Source organism: Salvelinus alpinus, chromosome 14 (assembly GCF_045679555.1).
Source record: "Salvelinus alpinus chromosome 14, SLU_Salpinus.1, whole genome shotgun sequence".
NCBI lineage: Eukaryota > Metazoa > Chordata > Actinopteri > Salmoniformes > Salmonidae > Salvelinus > Salvelinus alpinus.
In genome coordinates this window covers 35,051,577-35,070,994 of record NC_092099.1, presented here as the reverse complement: position 1 = coordinate 35,070,994, position 19,418 = coordinate 35,051,577, and the positions used below count along the sequence as shown (strand labels likewise).

The following is a 19,418-nucleotide window of genomic DNA, read 5'->3' as shown; positions in this document are numbered from 1 at the left end:
CACTGCTAACATTATGTCTATCCCTAATCTTAAATTAAGACCAAAAAGCATTTTTTTCCCTCCATTCATTTGTATGATCACAGACAATTTTCACTTTGTGGCTGTGGTAACTAGTTGAAACCCCCTTGAAATAGGTACTCGAGATTGCGACATCCTCTGCAATTTTACAGTTGGTTTGGAGCAGGCTTTTGGAGAGGTCGTTTATGTGAGTAGGCTACTATCAACTAATGCTTTTCCATAGCAGGAAAACAGTTACATGTTTGAAGACAAATTTCGGCTTGTCACCAAAAGCACTCACAAACTTCTACAGATGCACAATCGAGAGCATCCTGTCGGGCTGTATCACCGCCTGGTACGGCAACTGCTCCGCCCACAACCGTAAGGCTCTCCAGAGGGTAGTGAGGTCTGCAGAACGCATCACCAGGGGCAAACTACCTGCCCTCCAGGACACCTACACCACCCGATGTCACAGGAAGGCCATAAAGATCATCAAGGACAACAACCACCCAAGCCACTACCTGTTCACCCCGCTATCATCCAGAAGGCGAGGTCAGTACAGGTGCATCAAAGCAGGGACCGAGAGACTGAAAAACAGCTTCTATCTCAAGGCCATCAGACTGTTAAACAGCCACCACTAACATTTAGCGGCCGCTGCCAACATACTGACTCAACTCCAGCCACTTTAAAAATGGGAATTGATGGAAATTATGTAAAAATTTACCACTAGCCACTTTAAACAATGCCACTTAATACAATGTTTACATACCCTACATTACCCATCTCATATGTATATACTGTACTCTATATCATCTACTGCATCTTGCCATCTTTATGTAATACATGTACCACTAGCCACTTTAAACTATGCCACTTTATGTTTACATACCCTACAGTACTCATCTCATATGTATATACCGTACTCTATACCATCTACTGCATCTGCCATGCCGTTCTGTACCACCACTCATTCATATATCTTTATGTACATATTCTTTATCCCTTTACACTTGTGTGTGTGTGTAAGGTAGTAGTTGTGGAATTGTTAGGTTAGATTACTGTTGGTTATTACTGCATTGTCGGAACTAGAAGCACAAGCATTTCGCTACACTCGCATTAACATCTGCTAACCATGTGTATGTGACTAATAAAATTTGATTTGATTTGATTTGATTTGTAATGAAATTGAAGCTAACATTGGACAATATTTTAACTTCACTTTTAATTTTGTATGCGTATGGCTCAGCTGATTAATTATGCAGATCTTAATAATATTTTTTACATAACCTTCGCAGTAGTCCTAATCTATATAATATTCACATAATTCACCTGAACTATATTTAATTCATAATTGTATTAAAGATTGAATATTTCTGGGAGCTGTAGGCTAATCATCCTGTGAAGCTACTTGACCATGGATTCCCCAATGTGCCTGGTCGAAAACGCCGACGGGGAGCTTCATGTAGTCCCTGGTGCCATCAAGTACCTGATGGGACTGAACCAGAAAGTCGTAGTGGTGTCGGTGGTCGGCTGTACCGCACCGGCAAGTCTTACCTCATGAACAAGCTGGCTGGAAAGAGAAAAGGTGAGACAGAGACTGACTGATGCTGAGAGACATATCTGAATAATCTATGCCTCAATAGACAATTCCCAATTTTTTGCATCTGTACATTTCTTTCAGAAGAAAAAGTCTATTCAATTTTTTCGTCTTAAAACGGTCTTTGAAATATTGATTTAGGTTTTGCCCTGGGAGCCACCATCCAGTCCAAGACTAAGGGAATCTGGATGTGGTGTGTGCCTCACCCTGAAAAAAAGAGACCACACCCTGGTGCTGCTGGATACAGAGGGGCTGGGGGATGTGGAGAAGGTGAGAGGTCAAAGTTCAGTCCCTTTACAATTCACATTAGTAATCCAGCACAGTGAACAAATATCTAAACACACATACACTACATGACCAAAAGTATGTGGACACCTGCTCGTCTAACATCTCATTCCAAAATCATGGGCAAACTGGGCCTTCCCCAAACTGTTACCACAAAGTTGGAAGCACAGAATTGTTTAGAATGTCATTGTATGCTGTAGCGTTAAGATTTCCCTTAACTGGAATTAATGGGCCTAGCCCAAACGATAAAATACAGCACCAGACCATTATTCCTCCTCCACCAAACTTTAGTTGGCATAATGCATTCGGGCAGGTAGCGTTCTCCTGGCATCCACCAAACCCAGATTCGTCCGTCGGACTGCCAGATGGTGAAACGTGACTCATCACTCCAGAGAATGTGTTTCCAATGCTGCAGAGTCCAATGGTAGCAATGGCAGCAAACCACTCCAGCCGACACTTGGCATTGCATATGGTGATCTTAGGCTTTTGTGCTACTGCTTGGCCATGGAAACCCATTTCATGAAGCTCCCAATGAACAGTACTTGTGCTGACGTTGCTTCCAGAGGCAGTTTGGAACTCGGTAGTGAGTGTTGCAACCGAGGACAGACGATTTTATGCGCTACGAGCTTCAGCCCTCAGCGGTCCCGTTCTGTGAGCTTGTGTGGCCTACCACTTCACGGCTGAGCCGTTGTGTTGTTGCTTCTAAACATTTCCTCTTCACAATAACAGCACTAACAGTTCACCGGAGCAGCCCTAGCAGGGCAGAAATTTGACGAACTGACTTGTTTGAAAGGTGGCATCCTATGATGGTGCCACGTTGAAAGTCACTGAGCCAATCTCCTGCCAATGTTTCCCTATGGAGATTGCATGGCTTGGTAATCGATTTTATACACCTGTCAGCAACAGGTTTGACTGAAATAGCCGAACCCACTAATTTGAAGGGGTGTCCATATACTTTTGTATATATAGTGTATTTGAAATTATTTCATTTCATTTAGCCGTATCACCAATAAGCATGTTGCTGTTGTCATACTTGTTTCAGGGAGATTCTAAAAATGATGCCTGGATCTTCTCCTTGGCCATTCTGTTAAGCAGTACTCTGGTCTACAACAGTCGAGGGACCATCGACAATCAAGCCGTGGAGAACCTCCAGTATCCTTTAAACCAATATCTATTTCCCCATGGTAAACCTCCCCTGTTTCCTCTCCTGTTGACTTTAACAGGACAGGGGATATTTCCCCCAACCGGGCCATTTCTTGGAACTCCCTCTCATATTGAAAGTGAAAGTGCTGTATGTTTGTATATCTATTGGATGCTGAGCAAAATGTCCTTGTAGACCCGGACCAATATATTGTGTTACTGACAGCATTAATTACGTGTTTGCAGAATGTTCAACACACTGTACTTTGTTGGATCCATTCCCTTAGGGGTTACTCGGTGCATGTAGACGCAGTCCATTCAATTAGAAACTGAAACTGCTCGTATGCTATAACTGTTGTATAGCAAGTCCTTATACAACCGTAGCAGGCACATGTCAATGCAGACGCACAGTATTTTTTTGAACTTTGGTAGCTTTTATCAGTCAATCCTCAACCGGCCCTATAGATATGTGAGTGAGCTGACAGAGCGGATCAAGGTGAATTCTTCCAGTGCAGCTTCATCCTCTCACGATGACGAGGAAGGAGGGGACGCCCAGTTTGTGCAGTTCTTTCCGAATTTTGTGTGGGCCATCAGAGATTTCACTCTACTACTCGAGATCGACGGCAGAAACGTCACCGAAGATGAGTATCTGGAGCATTCCCTGGAGCTCAGAAAAGGTGACATTAGCATTAGCCACCACCCCAATGATCAACTGTGCACAATGTCTCTACATAGAATTGTGCACCATTAACAATTATACAGTTGGAATAATCATTATCTCACAGAGAACATAGGGGTTGTGAAACAAGATGATTGATTTTGGCTCTGCCTGTCAAAATTACCTATTATAAAATCATTCCTATGAAAATGTAATGTAGGATTACACTCATAATCAAACAGACACATAAACCAAATGATTTTATCCAGTTTGTTTATTGGTCATAAAGTCTTCTGCCTCATGTTAATTTAAGCATATCTCTGTATATGCTTGTCTGTTAATGATTGTGTTTTTTGGTGAACGAAGGGCCGGTACCCCAGACACAGATTAGGCCTCTAGACGAGATTCTCCACTGAACACACTTTGTGTCCAGGACAAGGCCTAATTTGTGTCTGGGAAACCAGCCCTAAAAATAGAGTAATGTCAACTGTAATGGTGAATGCTGACTATCATTCAGGTGGGGGTAAAAAGAATCTGATATACAACCTCCCACGAGAGTGCATCAGGAACTACTTCCCCTCGCGCAAGTGCTTTGTATTCCCCACCCCTACAACTCCTGCCAACATGCCCCACCTGGATTCCATGGACGAGGCTGGCCTGTGTGGAAGCTTCCGAAAGGTTGCAGACACTTTCTGCTGCTTTATTTTCCAGGAGAGCCGTACAAAAACTGTCAAAGGGGGCCACAACGTAACCGGGAGAAGTAAGTCAAATATCAGCAGATTTTGCACAGATGCATTGAATGTATCCTATGTTATTGTACCACCAAATGTATACACTTATATTTTTCTTCCCGCCTCTATCTGATTGCAGTGCTCGGCCACTTGGTTAACACCTATGTGGAGACCATAGCCAAAGGCTCTGTACCCTGTCTGGAGAATGCGGTGCTGGCCATGGCTCAAATTGAGAACCAGGCTGCTGTGGATGAGGGCCAGGTAGTATACCAGAGGGGCATGGAGGAGGTGAAGGCCTTATTCCCTGTGGACATGGGTCAGATTTCAGCTCATCACCTCCGCTCAGACCACCAGGCCACGCAGGCTTTCATGAAACGATCCTTCAAAGACGAAAATGGGGATTTCTTGAAAGCGTTGGCGGTAAGGGTCATCATTTCAGATCTGTGCCTGGTACAAACACTGCCTTAGTTCTTAACTCTGTCAAGGACCACTTTTTACAAATCCTTCCCTAAAACAGTCTTGACTCCTGCAGGTGGCCATTGCAAAGCACTACGCTGACCTTCTCATCCAGAACGAGGATGCCTCAGAGAAGAAGTGTGCGGCCCTTCTGGAGAAGCTGTCTGCTCCGATGGCCCAGAAGATTAAGGAGGGGATCTACACCACACCTGGAGGATATGAGCTTTACTGCAATCACCATGACAACATGGTTGCACAGTACCGAGCCGAGCCTGATAAAGGAGTTAGGGTAAGAATCCTTTCTAACATTCATCAAAAAATCCATATTAAACACTGGAGCTGTTCTCATCTTTCAGGCCGATCCCACTTAGTTTCAATTCCGTCGATGGATTGCTGTTTCTATCAACCTCTGTTACTGTTATGATGCACATTAGCTTCCATCTGCAGCATCATACCAGAAACAGATTGCCATCAACCAATGATAAAACATGTGGCCTTTTGGGGTATTTTCTGCAGGCTGAGGAGATTCTTGAGCAGTTCCTGAGGGAGAAGAGTCTAGAGAAGAATTCCATCCTACAAGCTGACAAAAAATTGACCGAAAATGAGAAAAAGATCCACGGTAAGTCCAAAATATACCATTGGGATGTTATTATCTGGTTGCATTCAGGTTTCTGGTTGGAGTGACTTCTCACAATAAATTGGTGATAATCTTGCACAAAGTCAACATAGACCTGGGATGTTTGAAAGAGTAATCTAAAAGTTATGGCCTACTCCAGAACATGGAAAAGATCAGGGGCTGTCTGTTGACTCCATATGAGAGAGAATATGAGTAGTCCAGAAGGTAGAGTGTTTTCCTACCTCAACTCTTCCTTTGGACCATGCAGAGGAGAAGGAGATATCAGCTGTGCTGGAGCAGGAGAAGAAGGCTGCTGAAGAGAAACGGTTGGAGATGGAGCGCACCATGGAGGACGATCGCAGAAGCAAAGACGAGAAGTTGAAGCAGATGGAAGAGAAGATGAAGGAGGAGATGAAGCAACAGGAACGGGACTTCCACAGGGCCTTGGATTGCAAGGTGCAGGAGCAGAAGGATCTGCTGGAGAAGGGCCACAAGGAGAAAGCTGACTTAATGAGACAGGAGATAGAGGAGTTCAAGAAGAGCAACACACCTGAGAAGGAAGGAGGTGGTTTCCTTGAGTCTACAGTCATGCCTGTTCTTCGATTTGGATTGGACGCTGCCAACACTTTCTTTCAATATAAGCTCATGAGGGGAGCTTTTATGAAGTAGAAACATTGTGTATTACCTGAGCATGTACACATTTGTTAGCTTTATCAAGCAATGTAAAGCGAAAAGTGAAGTTGATAGCCATGCTTAGTATCAGTATAAGCTTTATATGCAAGAGTGATGTATTATTTTTCTCATACAGTATATGTATTTACAGGTTTTGGTGAAATTATCACTGTACTAGTATAGCGCTTAAATCTAGAGGCTTTAATAAAAACATTTCTAGACTATAACTAAGACTTTTCTGCAATCATAATATACACTGAACAAAAATATAAACGCAACAATTTCAAAGATTTTACTGAATTACATTTAAGGAAATCAATCAACTGAAATAAATTCATTAGGCCCTAATCTATGGATTTAACATGACTGGGAATGCAGATATGCATCTGTTGGTCACAGATACCTTAAAAAAGGTAGGATGTGGACCAGAAAACCAGTCAATATTTGGTGTGACCACCATTTGCCTCATGCAGCACAACACATCTTTGCATAGAGTTGATCAGTCCATTGATTGTGGAATTGTTACGCTCGTTGATGGAAGAATTAGACCAAGGTGCAGCGTGGTAGGCGAGCATCTTACTTTTATTACAAATGAACACCGAAAAAACAATAAAAGACAAAACGAACGTAAAGTTCTGCAGGCTACACAGCAACTATACAAAATCAAGATCCCACAAACTAAGGTGGAAAAAAGGCTGCCTAAGTATGATCCCCAATCAGAGACGACGATAGACAGCTGCCTCTGATTGGGAACCATACCCGGCCAACAAAGAAATAGAAAACATAGATTGCCCACCCTAGTCACACCCTGACCTAACCATATAGAGAATTAAAAGGATCTCTAAGGTCAAGGCGTGACAGGAATATTGTCCCACTCCTCTTCAATAGCTGTGTGAAGTTGCTGAATGTTGGCAGGAACTGGAACACAATGTCGATCCAGAGCATCCCAGAACTGGGACATTTTCAACAGTTCATTCACTGCATCATTAAGGTGTCCAGTTGAGCTTATTTTTAAACCTAAGTAATTGTAGTGTGTGCAGTACTCTATATATGTTGTACCAATTGAGAACTTTGGTCTAATTCCCAGAGATCTGGATCTTCTCTGGAAATTCATTATTAGTCTTTTTGGGGTTTACTGCCAGGGCCCAGGTCTGGCAGTACTGCTCTAGTAGGTCCAGGCTCTGCTGTAGGCCATGTGCTGTGGGTGACAGCAGGCATAGGTCATCTGTAAAGAGTAGGCATTTAACCTCTGAATTGTGGACACTAACACCAGGGGCTGAGGATTTTTCTAGAGTAGTGGCCAATACGTTGATGTAAATATTGAAGAGTGCAGGGCTCAGATTGCAACCCTGACGAAGGCCCCGTCCCTGGTTAAAGAATTCTGTTATTTTCTTGCCAATTTTAATGCTGCACGTATTGCCAGTATACATTGATTTAATTATGTAATATGTTTTACCCTGTACACCACTTTCAATAACTTTGTAGAACAGTCCTGTATGCCAAATAGAATCAAATTCTTTTTGGAAGAAAGCAAGCGTATATTTTGCTATTATTTTGGTGGACATATTAATCTATCAGGGTGTGTAGGGTGCAAATATGATCAGTCATGCGATGTTTTGGTATAAATCCAATTTTTGCTTTTACTCAAGACATTGTGCTTATTAAGGAAGTTTAGAACTCTTACATTTATAATACTACAGAAAACCTTCCCCAGGTTACTGTTCACACAAATGCCTCTAATTGTTAGGGTCAAATTTGTCTCTGTTCTTAAAGATTGGCGTTATGAGTCCTTGATTCCAGATATCAGGGAAATAACTTACACTCAGGATCAAATTAAACAGTTTTAATATAGCCAATTGAAATTTTGTACTAGTGGGTTTCAGCATCTCCTTTAGGATGCTATCAGGTCTGCATGTTTTTTATTTTATTTGAGAGCCTGAAGTTTCTTATAGAGCTCCTGGTCAGTAATTGGGGAGTCCAATGGATTTTGATTGTCCTTTATAGCTTTTTCTAATCCATTCAACTTCTCATGAATTTGGCATTGTTCTGCGTTTGTGTCAATTTGAACGGTGTTGTAGAGTGTTTTAAAATGGGTTGTCCATATGTCACCATTTTGTATCGCTAATTCCTCTCATTTAGTTTTTTGTAGTTTTTCCCCCCAATTTTGCCAGAAGTTGTTTGTGTTTATGGACTACTCAATTAGTGTCAGCTTTTGCACTGTGCTTTTTTGTTTTTGGTTCTGAGTGTACATTTTTATAATTTTAAAGTCTCATAGTAATGACGGCGTAATTCACCATTATTTGGGTCTCTGTGCTTTTGGTTGGATTGTAAATTTTACAATCTGCATCAAACCAGTTGTCATCTGTGGTCTTTTTAAAAATATTTTTTAAATCAATTTCAGTTGTGCTTCTTTTGCCGTTTGCCTGAATATATAGTTGATGTTTTTTACTGCTGGATTGATGCTGTCACGATCGTCTTCGGGTGAAAGAGAGGACCAAGGCGCAGCGTGATATAAATACATTATGTATTTATTTAAGAAAGACGAAGAACACTAAAACAAACTAAACAAAACAACAAACCAAGACGCTATACAAAACAAATAAGTGCAGACACTGGCAACTTACATAGACAATTACCCACAACCTACCTAATGACTATGGCTGCCTAAATATGGCTCCCAATCAGAGACAACGATAGACAGCTGTCTCTAATTGAGAACCAAATCTAGGCAACCATAGACCTACATAAACACCTACACTGAACACAACCCCATGAACTCTACAAAAAAAACCTAGACAATACAAAACCCTAGACGAGACAAAAACACACAAACATCCCCCATGTCACACCCTGACCTAACTAAAATAATAAGGAAAACAAAGATAACTAAGGCCAGGGCGTGACAGATGCCTTCTTTACTGTGAGTGGATGTGGTATCTAAGAGTGTTTGGATTTTTTGGTTACAGGTTACTTTCGTATTCTTCTGTGCTGTTTTGGGCCCATCTGTATGAATTTCTGATGTTGTACCTTACTGGGCTGTGAATGTGTGGTTGTTTCCATGTCTGTTCTTTTGAGGAACAACGTAATTTGGCTGTGATCAGACAGAGGTGTTAGTGGCTTGACAGTGAATGAGCTGAGAGAGAAAGGGTCAATGTCTGTAATCATATAGTCTACTGTGCTGTGGCCAAGAGGTGAGCAATAGGTGAATCTCCCCAAAGAGTCCCCCTGTAACCTAGCATTAACAAAGTACAGACCCTGGCTTCGACAGAGCTGCAACAGATCCCTTCCGTTTTTGTTGATGGTGCTGTCACTGTTGTTTCTATGGGTGAGATTAAGGCAGTTAGAAACAGTATGGCCTGAAATAAAGCTTTCCCCTCATATGGTCGTTAGATCAGGTAGTGTTCCTGTGCGCGCATTTGCGTCCCCACAGATGAGCACATTTCCCTGGGCCTGGAAATGGCACGTCTCTTCTTCAAGGGTGGGGAAGATCTCCTCTGAGTAATATGGGGATTCTGAGGGGGGGATATATATTGCGCAAAGGAACACATATTTTCTGTCAGTACAAGTTACTTTTTCAGTTTTAACCAAATGTGATATTTACCAATTTTGAGGGGATCAATTAGATTTTGTAGTTCGGATTTGTACCAAATGATCAATCCTCCAGAGTCTCTGCCTCTTTTGACAGAGCTGTGTTTCTATGATGGCACAATTACCTTTGTAGCCTGTGGGACAGTGAGTGACAATGTCAGCTTTACACCATGTCTCCTACAGAATGATGACGTCAACATCTTTAAGATTATTGTTGAACTTCAGTGCTAAACTCTTCAGTCCAAAGAATGATGAGTTTAGGCCCTGAATGTTCCACATGCTAACTGATGGTGATTTCATGTTGCAAAAACAAAGAATAGCAGTCATAAATACAGTAACTACTAACTATTAAGTTGTTAAGAGTGAGATAAACAGGATAACAGCAAAACAAATATATGTTATATACAGCTGAAGTTGTAAGTTTACATACACCTTAGCCAAATACATTTAAACTCAGTTTTTCCACAATTCCTGACATTTAATCCTAGTAAAAATTCCCTGTCTTAGGTCAGTTAGGAAATGTCAGAATAATAGTAGAGAGAATGATTTATTTCAGCTTTTATTTCGTTCATCACATTCCCAGTGGGTCAGAAGTTTACATACACTCAATTAGTATTTGGTAGAATTTCCTTTAAATTGTTTAACTTGGGTCAAACATTTCAGGTAGCCTACCACAAGCTTCCCACAATAAGTTAGTGAATTTTGGCCCATTCCTGCTGACAGAGCTGATGTAACTTAGTCAGGTTTGTTTCATATGTGAAATTGAGCCTGTGCAGACTGTGGAAAACAGTAAACGGAATAGGACGTTTACATGCCACAGTTTACCGTCTAAGATCAGCATATCCCAGGCATCTTATACGGGATTCTCATAACCGGGATACAAGCTTTTTCGGGTTATTGTAAATGGAATATGACGTTTATATGCATCAACTCAAAAACAGAGTACTTGAGTATCCCGAATAATAACAGGATATTGGTCTGCATGTAAATGTTGTCAGTGTTACAAAGAAGTAGGCCTATTTGGTAATAGTAAAACTGCAAAACCTTTTAAGAGTGCTTTCTAAAAATTCTACTTCATTATGATTAGGCATGCTAATTATTTATTCAAATGACGTACAAAAAAAACTAACATCAAATAAAACCTTGACTGAGTGCTTAATCTAAATCCATGAATCAACTACCAATAAATACACATTCAGTCAATCCATATGTCTATAAGAATAATAGCTCATCATCCTCCTCGGGAACCTACATCAGAACCACTTAGACAGCCATTTCACAGCCATTCCTCCTACTTTGGGAAGTATTCCTGGAAGGAACAAGGTAGCTGCAGTCCCAACAGTATCCAGAGCTGTGCTCATAAATGAGGGTTTTTTCTCTTCCTCTTGTGCCTTCGCACCCTTAAGCGCATCTATCTCTCTTTGCATTTGGTGTGCTCTGTCATCAAACCCTTGTTGGAGAAGGTCATTCTGCTCCTGAAATTACAAGGTTTGTTTTTACACATCACGGACTGTGTCATTAAAACAAAACACATACACACAGTTAATCTTACCCCTAGAGTTCCTGTAGTTTTAAAGTGTTGTCCTCAATGTTTGTGTTTTTAAAATTCCTACCTTAAGTCTGGCCTGCAGAACTCTATCGTGCTCTGCCACGGCATTTCTACTGTCGCTCTCCATCCTCTCCATCAGCTGGTTCACATTCTCCTCATACGTCCTCTGCTGGTCCGCTCTCAACCTCTCCTGGACAACCAGCTGCTCCTCCATGGCTCGATTCTCCCGCTCAGATGCCTCCCTTTTCGCTTGCTCCGCTGCAGGTAGACAGAGTATGTGTGAGAGAGAGAGATAAATATCAAAGAGAACGAGAGGTAAGCCTCCATTTGGTGGTCATTAGAATGTTGTTGCCAGGTCATGGAGTGCATATTCATGGTGACCTATATCACCTTCTGCTCTCTGCTCAGCTTCAGTGAGGGACTGGTCTGCTGACAGGATGGTCTGACCAATGATGGCCTTCCTTTCCAAGTACTCCTTCAGTACCTCTTCAGCCTGGAACAACCACACATAATATTTAACTTTCAACATCACATCAGTGCATTCATAACTCCTTTGACCAGCATCCACAAAACATGATAATTACATAATATCCTAAAATAGCACCACCTCCCCAACATACCTTCACTCCCCTGCCTCCCTCAGATCTGAATTCGCTGGTGGCCAGTTTCAGGTCGTTGCAGTACTCTTTGTATCCTCCAGGGGTCATGTAGGAGCCATCCCTTATTTTCTCCTCCAAGGGGGCAAAGATGCATTCGATTTTGGACTCGCATGCCTTCTGGGACTCCTTGTAGTTCCTCTCACAGATCTTCTCATACTCCTCTTGAAGCACTTTCTATTTTGGTGTTTGAGATGTTGGTTCAGAATGTACCAGAACAAACCAGAATGTCTTGGTTCAGTTGAGGTAATAAATGTTGAATAATCTGTCAATGTGCCCTTGAGTAAGGCATTTAACCCTAATTGCTGCTGTAAATCGCTCTGGATAAGTGTGTCTGCTAAATGACTAAAATGTACATGTAAGTGTAGCATAAAGGGGTAGCTAACACAAATGACAAATTATCCTCATCTTGTTAAATACATGCATCACTGAATTGAATATTGACTCATTGAATATAGACTCTACATTCCCATACCATGAGCTCCAACTGGTACTTCTGGTCCTCGTCTTTGAAGGAGTTGTTGATGAATATGGCCACAGCCTCCTTCTCCATGACAGCATGCACTTCAGACAGCTCCTCTTGGGTCTCTGTGGGGTAGGCTACCCAGTCAGCCATGCCCTTTTGGTAGTGGGCCCTGGCCCTCTCGATGGCACTGGAGTTCTCAATTTGGGCCAGAGCCAACACAGCATTGTCCAGGCAGGGGATCTGCCCGCTACGGATGGCAGACACATACGTCTCTGCCAGGTTTCCCAGCACTGCAGGAGAGGGCAGGAAATCAGCATATCTGGTAGTTGTGGTAGTGATGGTGGTAGTACTGTAGTGGTCAGTGTTGCTTGTATAGAAGTAAAGTAAGTAGTAGAATTAGTAGGACTTGAAGTACTAATGGCGTTGTTAGTTGTACTGGTCATGGTGGTTGTAGTAATCATCATAATAATAATAGAGGAAGTGGTTATAGTAGCAGCAGTAGTTTAGTTGTATTATCAAACATCATGACCTACTTTCATAAGTGCTTTCCAATATCAGTGTTGTAATACTCACGTCTGCCGGTAACTTTCAGGCCCTGTTTCAGGGTCTTGGTCTTGGCCTCCTTGAAGACGTGGTCACAGAACTCCTTGGCTTGCTCCACAAAGGCAGGCTCCAGGTCAGCGTCGGTCAGCTCCTCCATACGTCTCATTTTGTCTCCGCTGGCTGGCCTCTCAAACACAAAGCACCAGCGAGGAGAGAAATAGTTCCGCAGGCAGCTACGAGGCAGGTTGTATGCCTGATCTTTCTTACTATGACCTTTGTAAATGAAAGGAAAAGTACATCAATCATTAATTAACAAATTAAATGTTTAACCGTGACATTTGTGTGGAAGAAAAGCATTTAATATTTTTTGTAAAGGTATTGTCAACATTGGTAAATTCAATCTAACCATGGTTTAGATTAAGAGATTAAGTTAGCTGTGCTAGCTGGTGTTCCCTTCACCTGTTCTCAGTTTAAGAGCGTTCTCCAGGTACTCATTGGCTGTGATGGGTCTCCCATCAACCTCCAGGGTCAGGGTGAAATCTCTGACTGTCCACACAAAGGAAGGAAAGTAACGCAGGTACTCTGAAGATTCCTCCCCGTCTCCCTGGTTGGACTTCACCTTGATGTGCTCTGTCAGTTCTGTCACATAGCTGTAGAAGGCGGTGTTGAGGACAAAATTAACCCAGATTTACTAACATACAGTATAGTGCTGAGCGATTAGCGCTTTTTGAGGTTGGTTCGGTTGTTGGGGATGAAATGAACCCAGACATACAACACTACACTATATTTCTTTATAGGCCTGCTGAAGGATACTGTAGTTTCTCCAGGGCGTTGTTGTCGATGGTTCCCAGGCTGTTGTACACCAGAGTACTGCTGAGCAGGACAGCCAGGGAAAAGATCCAGTTGTCATTCTTCTCATCACCCTGCAGACACAACAGAAGGAACACATTGGTACTCTGTTCATACTAGAATGAAATTAAGTCTGTAACTAAATGTCTACTCCATACGCCGTTTTATGGGCTCCCTACCTAAATAAAGGTCAAAGCTGGAATCCTTAATTGAAACATTAAAAGCTGCACCCTAACTCAGTTTTGATTCAAAAAACTTTTTTTAAATGAGGGATGAGCCTAGAGAAATGTAACCACTTAAATTCATAGACTGAGCTATGGGTGCAATGACTCACCATCCGTGACATCATAATTGTAGTTAACCATGATGTTATACAGTGTTTAATTACATTTACAAACATTGGAGTAAAACAAGCTTATATTTGGGGTTCTGATGGGGTATGACAGTTGAACTAAGCTCATGGGTCATTATTTGATATACTCTTTAGAATCAATGTGTATATATCTCATACATTTATAAGTCAGACATTATATACAGTTGATGACATCAGCTATCAGTACTAGACACAGTTTATTGAGATAACATGGGATTTTACCCATAGCAATGTTATATTCTGTCATCTAAACAGCCATAAAAGGTTTTTGACAGAGAGTGAACTTTGACCTCCCACCTTCTCCACGTCCCCCAGACCCTCTGTATCCAGCAGCACCAGGGTGTGGTCTCTTTTTTCAGGGTGAGGCACACACCACATCCAGATGCCCTTAGTTTTGGACTGGATGGTGGCTCCCAGGGCAAAACCTTGAGGACAGAGGATAAAAACGGTTCTTAGGATGGAATCTGTAAAGAGGCAGCAGGATGTAAAGTGTTTACTCAAGGCTGCTGGTTTTCAGATGAACCTTTTTGTCTAGTTATACTGTATATAATACTGACAGACTGAAAGTGAAACTAGCAGCCAGTGCAAAACGGCACCCTGATCTACACAACCCACTTAGAACAAATGTGGTCGGGAAAAAATGTTTTGTTGATGTTTGCTCTGCTGTCTGGTTGTACGTTATGGTGTAAAACTGAAAGAGAAACTGTAGTTTCCACAATGTAATAACAGGATGTGTCGAATTTCCAATTTTGCGGACTGGTGGTCAGAACAGAACAAATCTGTACTTAGGTGCAGCAAATCTGTCTCTCTAACTCTGAATGACAAATGTTGTACATAAGTTAACACTTTCTGTTTCACATTGCGATTACCCTATCTTTATGTCACGCCCTGAACATAGTAAGTTGTTTTTTCTCTGTGTTGGTTGGGGCGTGATGGTGACTTGGGTGGGTTATCTAGGTGTATTTGTATGTCTATGGTTGCCTGATATGGTTCCCAATCAGAGGCAGCTGTTTATCGTTGTCTCTGATTGGGGATCATATTTAGGCAGCCATTTCCCTTTTGTGTTTGTGGGATCTTGTCTATTTTTAGTTGCCTGTCAGCGTTAGTTGTATAGCTTCACGTTTCGTTTGGTTGGTGTTTGTTGTTTTGTTCAGTGAGTTTCAGTTTATTAAAATTATGTGGAACTAAGCACGCTGCGCCTTGGTCTCACTCATACGACGATCGTGACAGAAGATCCCACCAAAAATGGACCAAGCAGCGTGTACAGGAGGAGTGGACTTGGGAGGAGATCCTGGATGGAAAAGGACCCTGGAAGCAGGCTGGGGAGTATTGCCGTCCTAAGGAGGAGATATAGGCAGCTAAAGCGGAACGGCGAAGATACGAGGAGATAGCTCAACGGCGCAAGCACGAGAGGCAACCCCAAGAAAACATTGTTTTCGAAGAGTGGGCCAGTCAGGGAGTCGAGTGAGGAGTTCGACGCAAGATTCCGGAGAGAGGTGCTGGCATTGATAGCGCTGCAGAGCGGGCGTGCTGAGGTGCGTGTCATCAGCCCGGTGCCACCTGTACCGGTCCCATGCATCAGGCCTCCAGTGCGCCTCCACAGTCCAGAGCTTCCGGCGACAGTTCTCAGTCCGGAGCCTCCGGCGACGGGCCACAGTCCGGAGCCTCCGACGACGGGCCACAGTCCGGAGCCTCCGACGACGGGCCACAGTCCGGAGCCTTCGACGACGGGCCACAGTCCGGAGCCTCCGACGACGGGCCACAGTCCGGAGCCTCCGACGACGGGCCACAGTCCGGAGCCTCCAGCAAAGGTCAAGAGCCTTCAGCAGGGGTTCAGTCCAGAGCCTTCAGCAGGGGTTCAGTCCAGAGCCTCCTGCGACTATCTACGGTTCGGAGCCTCCGGCGACGATCCACGGTCCGGTGCCTCCAGCGACGACCCACGGTACGGTGTTTCTGGCGATGCCGCCGCACCGGAGCCGCCCCCGACGCCCTGCGTCATCCATCCTAGATGCCCACCCGGACCCTCCCCTATTGAGTCTGGTTTTGCGGTCAGAGACCGCACCTTTGGGAGGGGGTACGGTCATGCCCTGTACATAGTAAGCTGTTTTTTCTCTGTGTTGGTTGGGGCGTGATGGTGACTTGGGTGGGTTATCTAGGTGTATTTGTATGTCTATGGTGGCCTGATCTGGTTCCCAATCAGAGGCAGCCGTTTATCGTTGTCTCTGATTGGGGATCATATTTAGGCAGCCATTTCCTTTTTGGGTTTGTGGGATCTTGTCTATGTTTAGTTGCCTGTAAGCGCTAGTTGTATAGCTTCACGTTTCGTTTGGTTGGTTGTTTGTTGTTTTGTTCAGTGAGTTTCAGTTTATTAAAATTATGTGGAACTCTAAGCACGCTGCGCCTTGGTCTACTCTTTTCAACGATCGTGACACTTTATGAGAAATCATTATCTTATACATAATCATTCCTTAACCATATAACAGTGTTGAGGTCTTGCATATTGTTATGTACACTGACCAAAAATACATGAAAAAATGTCAAAGATTTTACTGAGTTAGTTCAAATAAGGAAATCAGTAAATTGAAATAAATTCATTACGCCCTAATCTATGGATATGTTGGTCACAGATACCTTTAAAAAAAGTAGGGGCGTGGATCAGAAAACCAGTTAGTATCTGGTGTCACCATCATTTGCCTCATGCAGCGCAACACATCTCCTTCGCATAGAGTTGATCAGGCTGTTGGCTGTGGCCTGTGGAATGTTGTCCCACTCCTCTTCAATGGCTGTGCAAAGTCGCTGGATATTGGCGGGAACTGGAACACATTGTCATACACATTGATCCAGAGCATCCCAAAAATGCTCAATGAGTGACAAGTCTGGTGACTATGCAGGCCATGAAAGCACTGGGACATTTTCAGCTTCCAGGAATTGTGTACAGATCCTTGCGACATGGGGTTGTGCATTATCATGATGAAACATGAGGTGATGGCGGCGGATGAATGGCACAACAATGGACCTTAGGATCTCGTTACAGTATCACTGTGCATTACAATTGCCATAGATAAAATGCAATTGTGTTCGTTGTCAGTAGCTTATTCCTGCCCATACCATAACCCCATCGAAGGTGAGCATTTGCCCACTGAAATCTGTTAAGACGCCGAACTGCAGTCAGGTCAAGACCATGGTGAGGACGACGAGCACGCAGGTGAGCTTCCTTGAGACGGTTTCTGACAGTTTGTGCAGAAAATCCCGCAGGTGAAGAAGCCGGTTATATAGGTCCTGGCATGGTTACGTGTGGTCTGCATTGTGAGGTTGGTTGGACGTACTGCCAAAACGATGTTGGAGGCGGCTTATGGTAGAGAAGTGAACATTCAATTCTGGCAACAGCTCGGTGGACATTCCTGAAGTCAGCATGCAAATTGCACACTCCCTCAAGACATGTGACATTGTGTTGTATGACAACTGCACATGTTAGAGAGGCCTTTTATTGTCCCCAGCACAAGGTGAATGGTTTAATCAGCTTCTTGGTATGCCACACCTGTCAGGTGGATGAATTATCTTAGCAAAGGAGGAATGCTCACTAACAGGGATGTAAGCAAATTTGTGCACAACATTTCAAAGAAATAAGCTTTTTGTCTATATGGAAAATTTCAGGGATCTTTTATTTAGGCTCATGAAATATGGGACCAACACTTTACATATTTCGTTTATATTTTAGTTTGGACTTTGGTCGGACCACAGATTCAAAAATACTTTAGTGGATGTGCTCACCTTTTTTCTCGCCAGCCAGCTTGTTCATGAGGTAGGACTTGCCGGTGCGGTACAGCCCAACCACCGACACCACTACCACATGCTGGTCAATCTGGTCCAGGATGTCCAGGGCACTGCGGACCACACGCAGCTTCCCAACACTGTCGTTCTCTATCAGACATACTGGTTCCTTCATGGATACTGCCTGGCCTGCCATGATGCTGTCCTATAGCAACACTGGCAAGGACACACAAGAATTTTTGATTGTGTGTGTGTCATAAAAGTTACAACTTTTTTTGTGCAATTAAATGTAAAGTGATGAAGGCGCCACAGGGGCTGGGGATATGGAGTGAATAAATGCTGATCATAACAGACCGGGTTTACAGTGATACAAAATTATTATTTCATCTTAAAAAGGTACATATTTTAAATTGTTACTTGGTTTCGTTCAACACATGAGACTAGCCTATCACATTTTCTAGTTTACAAGAAACGGTCACAATATTGCTCCATGAATTGTCTAAATATCAGACTGTTACGATCGCTAATTCATGGATTATCAGTCTAACCGAAGTCGCCCTAAAAAAGAGGCAATAGTCTCCCACAAGCCAGAATTTGAATACAATTATATTTAGACTTACTCTACCCATTGTCCTTTGACAGCTCTTTGGTCTTGGCCATAGTGGCGTTTGGAGTGTGACATTGAGGTTGTGGACAGGTGTCTTTTATACTGATAACAAGTTCAAACAGGTGCCATTAATACAGGTAACGAGTGGAGGACAGAGGAGCCTCTTAAAGAAGAAGTTACAGGTCTGTGAGAGCCAGAAATCTTGCTTGTTTGTAGGTGACCAAATACTTATTTTCCACCATAATTTGCAAATAAATTCATTAAAAATCCTACAATGTGATTTTCTGGATTTTTTTTCTCATTTTGTCTGTCATAGTTGAAGTGTACCTATGATGAAAATTACAGGCCTCTCATCTTTAAGTGGGAGAACTTGCACAATTGGTGGCTGACTAAATACTTTTTTGCCCCACTGTATACATAAGGTTTAATATTGTTTCAGTTATTTTCTAGTCTCTGCCTCTTATAAAGAAACGGTCTGTGAGAAAGCACCTCAAAGATAAACACAGAACCCTGCAGGGGAGTGAAAGAGATAAGAGACTAGTCAGACATACCACTACAAATCAACTTGGGGAGTGGACAATTACTGCTGAGCCTTTAGATAACACTGAAACGATTGTTTGTATAGCTGTGAATGCATGGGCTTGGTCTCATGAGTAGAAGGTAATGACATAGGCAGTTACATCACAGGGGGTTGGCTACAAGCATGATAAAAGTAACTTGGACTTTTCCTATTTTGCAGAACTCAGGAGAGACATCAGTTGTATGTGTGATGTCTGATCTTTGACTTCTGTCTACAGCTGTATTTTGATTAAAATTGTTATGATTTATAAGTGCACATTGAGTGTTCCTTATTTGTTAGGTAAA

At 42.7% G+C, this 19,418-nt stretch overlaps 1 protein-coding gene and 1 pseudogene across 3 annotated transcripts in view; one reads left to right on the top strand and one right to left on the bottom strand.

Annotated features, from left to right (window-relative positions):
• Window positions 1–265: 265 nt before the first annotated feature.
• Window positions 266–19,418, top strand: part of LOC139538841 (guanylate-binding protein 1-like) — a 46,675-nt pseudogene continuing 27,522 nt past the window's right edge.
• Window positions 10,284–19,418, bottom strand: part of LOC139538839 (guanylate-binding protein 1-like) — a 33,063-nt gene continuing 23,928 nt past the window's right edge. For all 3 annotated transcript variants that reach the window (XM_071341325.1, XM_071341324.1, XM_071341326.1), the window contains 10 exons: window positions 17,948–18,163; window positions 14,474–14,601; window positions 13,768–13,877; window positions 13,414–13,604; window positions 12,985–13,227; window positions 12,421–12,701; window positions 11,910–12,122; window positions 11,680–11,782; window positions 11,354–11,547; window positions 10,284–11,215 (listed from right to left, as the gene is read on the bottom strand). In XM_071341325.1, coding sequence (XP_071197426.1) covers window positions 10,994–11,215; window positions 11,354–11,547; window positions 11,680–11,782; window positions 11,910–12,122; window positions 12,421–12,701; window positions 12,985–13,227; window positions 13,414–13,604; window positions 13,768–13,877; window positions 14,474–14,601; window positions 17,948–18,143 — 1,881 coding nt within the window. In that variant the 5' untranslated portion in view covers window positions 18,144–18,163 and the 3' untranslated portion in view covers window positions 10,284–10,993. The remainder of the gene's footprint in view (window positions 11,216–11,353; window positions 11,548–11,679; window positions 11,783–11,909; window positions 12,123–12,420; window positions 12,702–12,984; window positions 13,228–13,413; window positions 13,605–13,767; window positions 13,878–14,473; window positions 14,602–17,947; window positions 18,164–19,418) is intronic.